We start from the raw sequence: 15,109 nt of genomic DNA on the forward strand, positions 1-15,109 counted from the left end.
TGATCAATTTGTTGATGTTGTTGTTTTTGTGTGACAGACATCGCAGGATTCCTGATCCTTATCCCTCAATATCGTTCGTTTGAGTGCACTAGTTTCGGCCTCCATGGCCAGCCAAGGTCGGCTGCCAGTCAGCTGATAATCGAGTTGTCTTAACTCTGGGTATAAAGGGACTCTACCCCTGGGTAACATTTTCATTATTCTTGTTCACATTCGAGGTACCGCCATCTTGGTGCACTCGTTTCGGCCTCCATGAGCGAGAACCAATCAGAATTGGATTTTTTTTAGGCCACTTTCAGCCCAACCCTGGCCCAACCAAAAGTGAGTTGTCTTAACTCTGGGTATAAAGGGACTCTATCACATTCGAGGTACCGCCATCTTGGTGCACTCGTTTCGGCTTCCATGAGCGAGAACCAATCAGAATTGGATTTTTTTTTTAGGCCACTTTCAGCCCAACCAGAGCCCAACCAAAAGTGAGTTGTCTTAACTCTGGGTATAAAGGGACTCTACTATTGTTACGAACCGTCCTTTATTAAGCACGTGTTTGACTCAGTTTTTGCATAAATTTACTCAATTTCGCGGAAGAGCGCTCATTTCTGTACATTCTTGGCCATCTTGGTTAGAATTGGAATGTGCAGACTGGCAGTGAAATTTTGTGAGTTAGAAGTTGGTTAGAAGGTTGGCTACACTTTTGGGGCCTAAGCCCAGAAGCCCTCCATGAACCGATCTGTCGGTACTCTCCCTATACAGGTACTCTCCTGTGACGTAGGTCGGTAGTCGGTACAACCTGGCCCGCGAAATCCGGAATTCGAAGTATGAAAAACGGACCATAATGTCCCATTTTTTTGCTTAAAGCAACTCATGATATAATTTCAAGCACTTTTTATAGTATGACTTTTTTCCATAAATTACACCATTTCCAAGATAATCGATGATTTAAGTCGCCGTACCGACCTACGTCATCAAAAAAATCCAAGATGCCCGAAATGCAAACACCTTTTTTTTCTCTGTAATATAGTACTCTAATCGGATCGGTTGAGTAATCAGGTTCCAGAGGCAAGGGTTCCAGATAGGTCTTGGTACCAGGTATCAACAATCCTTCCTCTCGGTCATGCTCGTCATGCTTCGGTTCTCTTTGACAATTTTTGACTCTGATAAAGTGTATGTGTAAATTTTTAGCGGAGACATCCGCTACCATGTGTGTCAGTGTCATGAACATATCTGTGTCGCTGTAGCAAGTCCTACTGTAATGTCTTATTGTTAGTTAAGCACCTCTCAGGCATGCAAGTGAGGCAAGTGCAATCATCTAGCCTCTCACCCTCTCTAATTTCAATACTTCACTCCAGACTCTTGGTCTCAATGATTTCTATCACACTTCAGTAGAATTCGAAGGACTAATTATATTATTTTCCTGTTTATAAGTTTCTGCGTCTTCAGTCAGCCGGAAAACATTGATGAGGTTAATGTATCGTTATGGTACCTTCGTCCTCATTGAAGAAGAAAACTGTTGCTCCTACTTGTAAGCAAGGCTCAAGCAAAGTGAATTTGAGTGAGTATAGTAAAAGTTTTTCTTAAACTCATTACCATAGAGTACAACAGAGTTGCAATGTTCTGGAGCTCCAATGAAGTTAATCCATGAATGGGCCATTCGGAGCCACTTTGCCGAAAAGTGTGAACCCAACAGCATTTCGCACAGGGCAGCATATGAAATAGGGATGGGCGAAAATTGAATTCCAATGTGTTTATTCGAATATTCGAAACTTTTCGAATGCGATTATTAAGTTTATTTGAGAATTCGAATCTTGTGATTGCGAATACTTCAGAAGTGAATTTTTGAATATTTTCGATTACCTATTGCTTTGATTTTTTATTTTTTATGCACTATGAGAGATAACTGACACTTTTAACTAAGACGGTCAGTCATTCCCGTGCGGAGTTGTGGACTAGTTTTAATTAATAACGAGATTGACAATAGGGATGGATGGTTATCGAATTTGAATGCGATTATTCGAATTTGCGATTGCAAATACTTTGGAAGCGAATATTCGAATGTGATGCGATTATCTTGGTGCTGATAATTTGATTATCGTATATCCGATCAGTTAAATATTCGACCATCCCTAATATGAAAGAATCGTGGGTCCTCAAGGGGTCTCGAAAATGCTGGATTGCTGATCCCACATCGGTCCCGTACTTTTTGTGCAAGTAGTCGAGGACAAGAAATTTTTTGTGATAGCAATCATGTTTCTTTTTTTTTTTGGTTTTGGTGAAGAAAAGTATCAAGTAAGTCTGTTTTTGTGTAAGTGTGCTCTTTGGCACGCTTTAAGCCCTCCCCATAATAAGGTATTTTTTGTGAAAGCTTGCTGACTTATGAGGAAGCACAGAACTTCTGGAGCCGTGAGTGGTTCCGAGGATTTATTATTTTTATTTTAAATTCTTAACTATCCTGGCGCATTTTGGCAAATTATGTTGACCAAAGTCAAAACAAATTAAAAAATGTACGAAGCTCCCAGTTTTTAAGAAATAAATTTTATACCTGTATCCTCTGCCTAGAGCTTGGACTCCGCCATATGCCGCTACGGTATCCCTAGTTGCCACACACTAGTCTCAGGAGTACTGGTAATAGCCTCCAAAAATGACTTCACCGGCACTCCAGTACATTGCAACTCTATTTTGCTTCATGCTCATCACCCACCTCTGTACCTCATTTATCAGAGTCCATGTCAAATAAGATGTCCGATAATCATTTTTCTTGGGTTTTCCTTGTTTTGTTATATAAGAGTTGTTCAGCAGCGACGGTAGATGGCGCGAGGATCACACTTTTGTGTCATGCCTCGGGTCATATCCATGACGGCGTTTTAATGCCGTCTTGGATTTTGCGGCATGTTAAGTTGGGTTCACTGCTGAGTGTGATCTTCTGATGAGGTCTAATAAGGCTCAAACCGGTAAAGATCTCTCGGCGTGACTCCAACTTAATATTCCATTGCAAACTGCCTGAGCTGAACACTCTCCCCCCCTCAGTTTCATACTGGTGCGCATTAGAGTTCTAAAAATTTATTTTTGACTCTAATTTTAATTTTTGGTATTTCTTGGCTTTGTTTCCCCGCGAAATGGTGTGGACCCAGCACCATTTCTCCACCTTGTTAAATACATGTCAAATAAGTTTACATACTTTTAGACTGTAACAGAAGATCCGCCATCTTGATCCTTGCATTTACTGTCTATGCTATATAGTGATGTCAGACGATCTTCCGTCGCTGTCCAAAAGTAGGCAAACTTATTTGGCCAGGCCTCACCATTGCACTGTCACTGTACCTATCATGTCGGTTTCCTCAGGGAAATGGAAGAAAAACTTGAGACGGCAAGTCTCAAAACTCCTCATTCAGCACATGGCAGAGCAGAGAGCTAGTAACATGGTGACTTGGCAAGAGAGTGTACAGAGCAGGCAAAAATAAAACAGAAGTACAAGCTATCCACAAGAAATGAAAAAGGTTTTAACACTTCCTCTGGGGGCAAAAATTTTTACATGAACAGATCATGAGTTTTGAAAGTTTGACGTCTCAATAAAAGGGTTTTGAATAAAAAATGTTTACATCTCACAATACCGAAAATGGAATTTTGAATGTTAATTAACTTCCCCTTGAGGCGAAAAAATTTCGCACCACGTGCATACAGAGATTAACTTAACAAACAGGGGTCTACTGGTCCCCTATGTCCCTAATTATCCCCGAATCTGGAAGGGTTTTCCCGATATCCCGAAAGTCGCCAATGTTCTCGTTCAGATCCCCAAAACATGACAAAAATAGTCCTAATCACAGCCATCTTCAAATTTTCCCGCCAGCCGCGGCGGGGCCGTATAACCAGGAATAAAAAAACTGAAGTGTTGCTTGGTTTTTCGTATGATTTCATCGATTCAACATGACTTGTAAAATTAGTCGTATAAAATGTGCCTTTTAATGTTCTAACCAGCTCCCTTTCCCTTACTATTTCGGGGAAAAAAGTCCCCGATTTTCTTGAAAAGCCACGCTTACTTAACAGTCCCTAAAAGTCCCCAATTTTGGTTTTTCATAACTGGCAAACACCCTGGCAAAGTTACCATAAGAGTTCATTAGGAATATAGAAAATAAAATACAGCATGAAAATAGCGTTACATTCTTGAAGAAAAAAATTAAACATTAATAAAATTTCAAAGAGCTTTAATTACATTGATAGAGTGACAGAGAACTTGGTTCTGGCTCCATTCAGGGGCTCAGTTATAAGACCTGCAGGATTTTCTTTACTGGGTACACATTTTAAATTCACCTTCCCCTTTTGACTCATATCCTTGATGTAACAGTTTTTTAAGTCGACATGCTTTATCTTTTCAATAACTTCCCACGTCTTACTCATAGAGGTTGCTGTCTCATCGTCAGCAAATAGTGAGTATGGTTCGGGGGCATATTTTTCCACTCCTAATTCAAACAAAAATATTAATGCCCATTTTATTTCTTTAACAGCTTCAAAAATAGCGTAATAATCAGCCACTCCTGTGGAGTCAGCTACACAAGACTGTTTCCTGACCAGCCAAATTATAGGACCTTTACCTGAGGTGGCTTCAACGTCAGAAATGGATTTTCTATCAATTTTGTTTTTTCCCAGATTTGAGTCAGAAAAGAATTTAATAGGCTCATGATTCTTTACATATTTTAAGATAAAATCTTTTGAAAATTTTAAATACCTCAACATGTGCCTAGTGTCTATCCAATCGTTAAGGGTTGGGCGTTCACATTTTTGGCTCACTTTACACACTGCAAAGCTGGTTTCAGGTCTAGTTGATTAAGAGAGGTGCATTAGGGAGCCAAAAGCCTGGTGACGTAATGTTTTTTGAAATTTTCAATGAGGGTTTCACTGTTTTGAATTTACTATTCCTAAGAAGTTAAAGATTACTATGTCAGGAAGAAGTTTAGTAAATTAATTTTTAGCAAATATGGACTATGCCATGAGAGGTGCTCGAGATGTGGTGGCCCTAAGAAGGGCCGTTGGGAAGAGCGAGCCGGCCGGCTGCATGAGGTCCGCTGAGTGCTGTGCGACGACGTGAGTCCCGTGTGACGTCCGGGCGCGGAGTCACAAGTGAGATGAGCTCGCGGCTAGATATAGCCGTGACAGCGTCGAGCTCCAGCCAATGAGCTGCGCTGGTTGGCGGAGTGGTGGCTAGCCGCCACAACACTCCCCTTGGGTGAAGACGGAGTCTGCATGGTGAAGGACGAGAAGAAGTGAGATGTTGGTAGTGGGCCACTAGCGTGAGTGTCAGCAGACCGGGGAAGCCTCCAGAAAACCCGGGTGACGAAGTGATGCTGCGTGGCAATCATAGAGTACAATCGAGTCGCAAAATACTGGATCGTCGATGAAGTCACTTTTGGAGGCTGTTTTGTCCAGTTCTCCGGAGACTAGTGTGCGGTGACTAGCGATGACGCATACGCAGAGACTCGCGCTCGGCGCTCCCCACTCCCGACTCGGCTCCGTTCGTCGGCTAGGTCTACACAGCACACACATTGAATCAGCTAAGCAGGCCGGTAATAAGTCTGAAATTGAGCCCATATATGAATATTATCTAGGAGTAACATACATTAATGGATTCATTATGGCTTTGACTATCCAATTATGGCATAATTTGCACAAATTAATATCGATTGAATTAAAAAATGTCGAAAAAACACAAGCAGTCGTTGCTTTTCCCGTAAGCCGCCGTGATAAGAAATGCCGGTTGGTTCACACTTAGTATAAGTCAGAAATTAAATCCCAATATGAATATTATCTAGGAGTAATATACATCAATAGATTCATTATGGCTTTGACTACCTTTTAATGGCAAAATTTGCAAAAATTAATGCTGATTGAATTATAAAATGTCGAAAAAACACAAGCAGTTCTTGATCTCTCCATAAGCCGCCGTGTTACAAAATGCCGTTGGGTTCACACTTGGTTCACACTTTTCGGAGCACACGCGGCTCGGAAACACCTGTTCATGGATTGGCTTCATCGGCGCTCCAGTACTTTGCGACTCTATTGTACTCTATGGTGGCAATGCAAGCAAGTTTATATTAGTTGTACATAGTTTTCAATCAAGCTCGTATACACTAATGTGCCAGCAATTTGACTGATTAACGGAACAGACATAATTTTTAACAATTAAAGGAGTTGAATGGAAACTGTGGCCTAATTGCTCAGTCAGGTATTTTCGTAATCGCCTCTTGAGAATGGACGTAGTCAACAAGAAACCTATGCAGTATTGATAGAATGAGATATTTTTTTCAGCTTACATAGGATGGATTTTATGTTTAAATAGTTCACAAAAAACTTGAACAAAAACTGAGTACACACCTTCATTTTTCTTTCTGCTAGGGCTGGAAGAATGGTCGGCACAGCTGTAGGAAGCAGATGGATTCGTCCAGAGCTATGGATCGGTACCATAAACCTTTCCTCAAAATGAATCTCGCACACTGTGCTGGATTTTGTCGGTGTCTTTGCTACATTCCAATACCCAGATTTTTTGTCAGCCTCGCGGATTGCAGTGACCCATTTTTGAGCTCTGTCTGCATCTTGTGGAAACTTAAAATAAAAAGGACTATGAACCTTACTGTACCGTTTGAAATAAGAATGTGAGAACTTCAATGCAATCAATGAGTAACCGAGATGGTTAACATGCAGCAATGGCAGGTTGCTTTTTTTCTCACAAGCTCCTCAACCGCTTTTGAAAATAAGGGGGTTTTTATCATAGTTGAGAGTATGCTTGACAAGCTTCCTCCATTAAACTGAGTTCCATCGATGTGAGCAGATGTACAATTCAGGACCGTGCTTAAGAAATGAGCCTTTAAGGTATTCCTCTGCCTTTAAAACTTACCACAGACATGTTTACATTAATGTCCCTAATTTTCTGGTCTTAGAAACAGGCCTCTTAACTCTCTTGATTGAATTACAAATGCAGTTCTTTCCTGAAGCAGCTTCCAGGACAATTGTACGCACTGATTAAATTTTAGGCCACATCGCCCTGATGAGCCGTAGTTTGGTTGAGGTTTTGTAACTCTCGAAAACGCTGCCACTTTTCAGTCCTTATATTTATGGGAGTAATTTTGAACAATATATAAGTAATTACCTGTAAAATTTCAACAGTCTGCCTTCAGTTTCTTCCAAATAACTTGGAGTTGTGGGCTTCGAGCGGATTTGCCCACTTCCGTGGTAGCACCCACCAACCTAGCACGCAACCATTTTGTACACCATTGATCACAACTTTTACCTCATTTCAATTATTGAATCCACCATCACGACCACAATGAATTTACAGCAAAGATAAAAACAATTATCACACGACAAACTTGACAAACTATCTTCAAGTTTTTCTCCATTAAGTAATAGGAAGTGTTCGTAACGGCACAGGCAACTGGCAAGACTGGTATTTCTATTGTCTGGGTACATATTGCAATCCGGGTTGCCTATCGTCACACTGAAATCTCCGAATGTGCGGTCTAAATTGTATTATACGTCACCCTGCTAAAAATTTCTGACGGGAATGACATGTGATCACATGCGCTCTCACGGGAATGACATTGGATCACATGCGCTCTCACGGAAATGACATGTGATCACATGGGCTCTCACGGGAATGACATGTGATCACATGCGCTCTCACGGGAATGACATGAGTTCACATGCCCTCCCAGGGGAATGGCATGCGATCACATGCGCTCTCAGGAGGATGACAAGTGATCACATGTGCTCCCAGGGGAATGACACGACATCCCGTGTGTTACCCTGGGGAATGGACAGGGGAGCCCGTGAGCTCCCGTGGGAGCCAACATGTGACCCGTGTGCTCCCATGAAAGAGTATATATGACTCGTGTGTGCTCTCGTGGGACCTCTCACGGTATCTCGTGGATCATCATAGAACCTCAGGAAAAATGCCACGGGCCCATATGTGACTGCAGCCCACCATGTGCAGTGGAGCATCACAAAACTATATTAATGGGGAATGCATACAGGACCTTACACCGTCCTACAAAGACGTCAACGCACTTGGGAACGGATACAGTACGATAAAACACTGCGTCTTTATCAACTTTAGATGCTTTACAAGTTATACCTTGATAAAAATCTCCCCTTGGGCTGGACACGAGATCACACGCGGTCCTCTGAGGAATAGCCAGGAAAGCTTTTGTGCTCCCAAGGGAATAACAGGGGATCCCCTGTGCTCCGAAGGAAGTGAACAGGGACAGGGGTGATCTGTACACCCATGGGAGTCTGGGGATCTTCAGTCCCGTCCCTCCGTCCCCGCGCGTCCCGTAGCTTGGAGGTTCTGTTGGCGGACTTCTAGCTTGTCGGTTGTTTTTTTTTTTTTTTATTATTTATTTATTTATTTATTTATTTATTTATTTTTCAATCCATTTTATTTTTTTATTGATTTTTTTATTTATTGTTTTAGTTTTTATTTAATTTTATTCAATTTCATTCATTTATTTTTCTTCGTTATAGTAACTATATATATATATATATATATATATATATATATATATATATATATATATATATTATTTGAATCATGTGTCATTCATTTCTTTCTTTCCAAAAATTTATCTACTTTTTTATTATTTTTGTTTCTCTGAAACTATGCGTAATGTAGAGATTTCCAACAATATCGTTGCTTTCCATCATGGGATCGGCGCGGCGCTAGGGACGTTTATCCTTGCTAAATTACCAAAGACATTGAATCACGTAGACCGTGCATCCTGTGTTACGGAAGGCGAAGCAACGTTTAAAAATTCGCACGTCATGAGTGGTGGCACCGACCCGCATCGATGAGTTCGTGTGTCCCAGTTGCGCACATCTGCGCATGCGCAGTAGCGGCTCCAGTGAATTTTTGTCGGATTGTGAGGCTTTTTTCCTCGGTTAATAATTAGTTCGGAAAAATGAAACAATGCTAATCGGGTGTAAAACTATGTTTTCTTTAACTTTTCTTCTTAGGAATTTTGTCTGAAAATGGACTCTGAACGAGATATTCGTGAAAAACCGAGCACGGGCATGAAATCCCCATTGCCTCTCTGCAGTCTCTTCGAGTGCTTGGGATATACGCTCTCTCCCCTTCCCCGCTCGCCCATCATGGGGATCCGAGAGACTTGCTTCGCTCCGCCAGTACGAAACCGAGCCGGACGCAAGGTCTACGTGATTCAATGTCTTTGTAAATTGAATCGGCTCGTGCGAAAACCGCTAATGTCCATTTTTTTCAATTTTGAGATTTTTGGGTTAAAATACTCTCGGAGGTCAGACACACTCATTAATGTGGTGAAAATGTTTGTTCCTTGGGTTTGGACCCCTTTTCAGGGGGGGCCGTGGTCCGAATCATGCGAAAACCGCTAATGTCCATCCTCCGATATATGCCTCATAAAACAGTACAACACACCAAAAGAAAAAAGTGTCTCCTGGACGACATAAGGTGATCATAATGTATTTTGAGGCGCTGAATCCGAATATGACCTCCGTTTTATTCCATCACCCTCCGATTTTCCGGAAAACCCGATTTTACTCGGAAAAATGGCCATTTTTGGGCATTTTCGGTGCTTTTCCTACTGTTATCCCTTGCAGAATGTAGGTAAAACTTTTCATAGCTACGAGATTCACGTTTGCCGATGTCTTTTTGACTGACAAATCCGGAAATGACCTTAATTTTTCCCGTTCACCTCTCAGTTTTCCGGGAAAGCAACTTTTCCCCGGGAAAATAAGCAAATTCGACGTATATATGTCGTGCATGAAATTTATTTTTAAAATTTTCCTGGACGCGTGATAGTATGTTGCCTCTGTATTTTGAGCTGCTGAATCCAAATATGACCTTGGTTTCTTTCTATCACACTTCAGATTTCCGGTAAAGCCGATTTTTCCGAGCCTAAAATTGTGTAACGTAAAAGCTTCGCCGGACTCAAAGTGTATCCGAAATTCATTTTAAAAATGTCTCCGATGTGTGATACATCGATTCCTTTGTGTATTGAACTGTTGAATTCAAAAAAGATCTCAGATTTTTCCGCTCACCCATCATTTTTCCGGAAAAGTCGCTTTTCCTAAAAAAACGCTCTTTTCGGGTATTTTTGCGGGATGATTTTCCTGCTCTGAGGAGTTTCAGAAATTTTCCGAGATCCTTTTTTGGTCTCTCTTGCTGTATTAAGAAGCACTGAACTCGAATTTGACCTTCACTCATCTTTGACCTTCACTCATCTTTGACAAGCCCCCGTTTTCGAGAAGGTCCGATTTTCCGGACTCTTGGCCCGGTTTTTCCCGGCCGAAAGCTTTTCCGGACTGTTCCCTCTTCTAGGGAAATTCAAAACATTTTCCGCATGTGTGATTCATCGTTTTACATGTAACTTGAGCTGAAAACCCCAAATATGACCTTAGAAATTCGATATCACCCACTGGAGAATTTCTGAAACTCCTCAGAGCAGGAAAATCATCCCGCAAAAATACCCGAAAAGAGCGTTTTCTTAGGAAACGCGACTTTTCCGGAAAATCGGAGGGTGATGGAAAAAAACGGAGGTCATATTCGGATTCAGCGCCTCAAAACACGTTAGGGTGACCTTATTTAGCCCGGTAGGCATACTTAAACATATGGGTCATTCCACGCCTAGGTAGTCCGGAGGGTATTCACCCCCCCCCCCCCTTCCAAATGACCCAACAATATTTATTTTTGGACTCCTTAATACTCCTAGTTTTTGGAAATATATGGGGTTTACATCCGTCTTGTTTTTTTCCCGCAATTTTCACGTGTTTTGTAACCCCATTGGTTAGCTTCATCCTACTGTAAAAAGAGTGACAGTTTGGTAGCAATATTTTCTGGTGTTCCTGCCAAAACCAAGTTTCAGTTTATGTTTGCAGTTGTCAAGAAACTGATTCAATGTGCTCCTGCAAAGTTTAAATTTTTAAAAGTAATTACTGTGTATTATATGTAACTTTTAAAACTTAGTGTACTGACTGTCACACCCGTTACGCAAAACATGGGTTATTTAATGTAACTATTTTAATTCATGTTATTTTGAGATGCTAATTTTTTCTGTACGTCTTCAAGTCAAGTACAGCTTTGGAGTATTTTTTCCAAATTTTTATTTCAACAATTGATAGGCAAAACCGCGTTACGGGTGTGACACGTTACGGGTGTGACCAATGAGAAGAGGCTTCAATTATGCAGATGTTGCCTCACCTCTCACCATTTTTTCTATGGTTATCACAAGAAATACACTCATTTGCACAATTAGAGGTATGTATACATCTAATAAGAGAGAGATAGCCAACTTTTTTGCCATATTTCAGTATTTAAAGTGAATACATCTATCTCAAAAGGACTTCAAATAGAACTCGTTGAACTCTCTCCGATTGGATTGAAATATTTTCTCTTTACTATAGGCCTAGACCTACCAGGCCGTACCAGGATTTTTTTTTTTTTTGGTTAATTTGGATCATGCGAGGTCCAGGACCGCGGGGACGAAAGGGGAATCCTGGGCTACCCGAAGAAAAGCCCTGGGACGGTAGGTCTGGGCCACCCTGTAGAAAAATGTAGTTTTGGCATGTTCTACATTAAAATGCGTCAAATTGCTGATTGATTTACTGCTTAGGATTGCCTACAATAAGAGTATGAAAAGAAAGGTAAGTTTTTTAACTTTTAATTTCTCTCAGAAATGATGGACCTCAGAGAGACAATCTGTCACACCCGTTACGTCACACCCGTTACGTCACACCCGTTACGTCACACCCGTAACGCCAACAGTAGGTCTGGGCCACCTTGTAGAAAAATGTAGTTTTGGCATGTTCTACATTAAAATGCGTCAAATTGCTGATTGGTTTACTGCTTAGGATTGCCTGTAATAAGAGTGTGAGAAGAAAAGTAAGTTTTTTAACTTTTAAACTCTCTCAGAAATGATGGACCTCAGAGAGACAGTCTGTCACACCCGTTACGCAATCTCTCCCATTTTTCAAGGAAAGAAAAAAAAGATAATCGAAAACGGATCATCGGCAGATGAAACAAAACGGTGCATAACGTTTGCGCACACTTTTTTTACCGATAACGTTTGCGCACACTTTTCACGAATATCATTTGCGCACACTTTTTACCGATAACGTTTGCGCACACTGCACTATTTGGCAACGCTGCAATGATGCTACGCGTGTCACGCGAAAACCGGAGTTTGTTTTGATCCGGGCGGTCATAGTGTCATAGCCTCTCAACAATTTTTTTAACGCTCAGAATATAGTGTCTTTGAAAATTAAATCTGTGCGAAATGATGAGGTGTTCACTAAACGGAATGATCAACCAAAAAAAGGTGATGAAATTATTGTTTTAACCAATTCGTATCTCGATAAGAACCTGAAAATTACGGAGTTTCTGGAAATGGTTCGTGAAATTAAGTACTCCGACAAAAATTATTCGGACGAAGAAAATAACCCGGAGGCTGTAAATGACTCTTTCAATGCAGACGAGCCTGATGAATCCATTTCTGACTGATGAAACTTGCTCTTCAAATGCAACCTGCCCTAAAAACAGCCCTAAAACCCGTCCTTGCATTGAAGATAATTCCGGTGAAGACAGTGACAGCATTTTTAGCTGAAGTAACAGCGAAAAATCTGTGAGTAACCATATACCTTATTTTCTTAACTTTCTTCATTTTCTATTTTCTTCTTATTAACTTATTTATTCATTTACTTATTGATTGCTTATTGGAATTTATTTAAATGAAAATTTCCCCTCGTCCGTTTATAAATTATCCGTCCGTTGAATTGTCTTATCACGAAGCGATACTACTGGAGCATCATTGCAGCGTTGCCAAATAGTGCAGTGTGCGCAAACGTTATCGGTAAAAAGTGTGCGCAAATGATATTCGTGAAAAGTGTGCGCAAATGATATTCGTGAAAAGTGTGCGCAAACGTTATCGGTAAAAAAGTGTGCGCAAACGTTATGCAGCCAAACAAAAACCCTTGGCTTCATCATATAATTTAATCAGATTTTTAAATTCATAAAATTCGCCGAGTTTCCACTTTACACTCACTGAGGAAAAACTCACTTCCAAAATCGGTCACGCCCGTTACGCAGCCTTATAATTTTTTCCTGAGGAATGGAACAAAGTAAAAACAATTTCTGATAAACTAAAATGATCTATAAAAAAGTTCTTTCTGCTACTGCAGATAATTTTTTAATTAAACCCCAAGAAAGAGTTCAAATTCTTGTTTAAAGTTAAATTGTTGTCACACCCGTTACAATGGAATGACCCATATGCGTTTTTGATGTTTTAGAACCGTTCGCGCACAAATCATGCGAAAACCGCTAATGTCCAGTTTATTGCTCGTAGTTTCTTGACGAAACTTGCTTTAAGTGCCGCAATTGTCAAGAATTTCAGTTTTTCAACTTTATTTGAATAATAATCTACCGTTTTAATATCTTTAGAATGAATTTTGATAGTATCAAACGGCTCCAAAACTCGGAGATTTTCAGGAATCATGCGAAAACCGCTAATGTCCAGAGTCTTTTCTTTTTAATTATTCCGTCCCAGACGGAGAAGGAGCTACAAACTGTTACGGATTCCTTTCTACAATCCTCTCCTGTAATAATTAACTTCTGAAATTTTTTTAAATTCGCATTTAAAAGGCTTCTACAGTTTTTTGCAGTCCTCTCAAAATTAGAGAAAATGGACGTAAGCGGTTTTCGCATGAGCCGATTCAATTACCCTCGATTAACACGCGAGCCTCCGGAGCTCCACGGCAGCGGCACTCGGGCGATCACGGGAGTTAAGCAAAGTCGGGCGTAGTTAGCACTCAGATGGGAGAGCGCTTGGGAATGATCGCGTTGCGGAGATTTGCAAAATGGCCAAGAATTCCTTTCATGTTTGAAACATGCCATGGCCATAGTGCGAAGTAATTTTCGTGTTTAATTCTTAATCCTTTTCTTCTATGGTTCTGCTAGGAGAGCCGGCATTTTGGGCACAGATTAGGGAGCTTCCCATGGGACCTACTTCCTATGGGAGCCACCTCTCATGAGAGCCACTTCTCATGAGAGCCACTTCCCATGGGAGCCACTTCCCATGGGAGCCACTTCCCATGGGAGCCACTTCCCATGGGAGCCACTCCTCAGGGGAATTATTCTCCTGCCCAAAACATCCTGAGTGAAATTCCTATGTGAAATATTTAGCGAATGGTGGTAGCAGCTCGCCGCCACCACATCGTGCCTTTATTCCAATTAACCAAGTGCCATAATTCGCTGGACAGAGTGCGAGGAGACGCTCCAACTTCCCACACAAAATGATGGTTTTGTCTGGGAATGAGGCGTCTCCTCAGAAGAGTATAGTTGTCGTTTAATATAAGTCCCTTTTGCTCTTACTGTCTGAATGATGAAATTCTATTCCTGAATTTGTTTTGAATTCGCTTTGTTTCATTCAATTTTCTTGGAATAAAGTTTACTCAATACTTCCTTGTTTTTTGTGCTTCTAGTTGAATCAGTCGATAAAAAGGCCAAAAATACTCCAAGTTCAAAAGTCCATAAAATACTCCAAGACAAGAAATTCTATTTGGATGTGAAGAACCATTCTGTCCTGAAAAAAACTGAAACTCGGCTAAGGGCACATGGTGCTGTAAGTAGTTTATCTTTATTATATATTTTCATAACTTTTCTTTCAATGATTCAAAAATAAAAAGGAAAATATCTTAAATTTTTACCCGGATAAAGAGGCGCCGGGAATGTGCAGGATGACTGAACAAGGAGAAATAAGTAGAATTATGATTTTTTTCCTTAAAAAATAAAAAAAAATGGAAAATTTTTTTTAAAAAACGAGGAAAAATCGTAGTTCTACTCTTAGGTCTTTGATTCATTTACACACCAGCAGGAAACCCCTACATTCGGTAATCACTGTGATCAGTGATCAGTTACAAAATTTTGTATCTGGATTTTTATTTAATTTTTCAAAATTGGCAAGTCGCAATGCTCTGATAAAAATGCAGAGATTAGTGGTATTAATTAATTATAGAATTTCTCTTGTAATAGGTATTTGCAAAGTATTAAATCATTATTTAACGGTCACTCTTTGTTAAACACCTATAAATATTGGTAAAGTTCATG

The 15,109-nt window shown here is 40.5% G+C and overlaps 1 protein-coding gene across 1 annotated transcript in view; it reads left to right on the top strand.

Moving 5' to 3' along the window:
- Positions 1-1,010: 1,010 nt before the first annotated feature.
- Positions 1,011-15,109, top strand: part of LOC109035976 (uncharacterized) — a 68,958-nt gene continuing 54,859 nt past the window's right edge. Inside the window, exons 1-2 of the mRNA XM_019049846.2 lie at positions 1,011-1,546; positions 14,485-14,624. Coding sequence (XP_018905391.2) covers positions 1,471-1,546; positions 14,485-14,624 — 216 coding nt within the window. The 5' untranslated portion in view covers positions 1,011-1,470. The remainder of the gene's footprint in view (positions 1,547-14,484; positions 14,625-15,109) is intronic.

Source organism: Bemisia tabaci, chromosome 2, assembly GCF_918797505.1.
Source record: "Bemisia tabaci chromosome 2, PGI_BMITA_v3".
NCBI classification, from domain to species: domain Eukaryota; kingdom Metazoa; phylum Arthropoda; class Insecta; order Hemiptera; family Aleyrodidae; genus Bemisia; species Bemisia tabaci.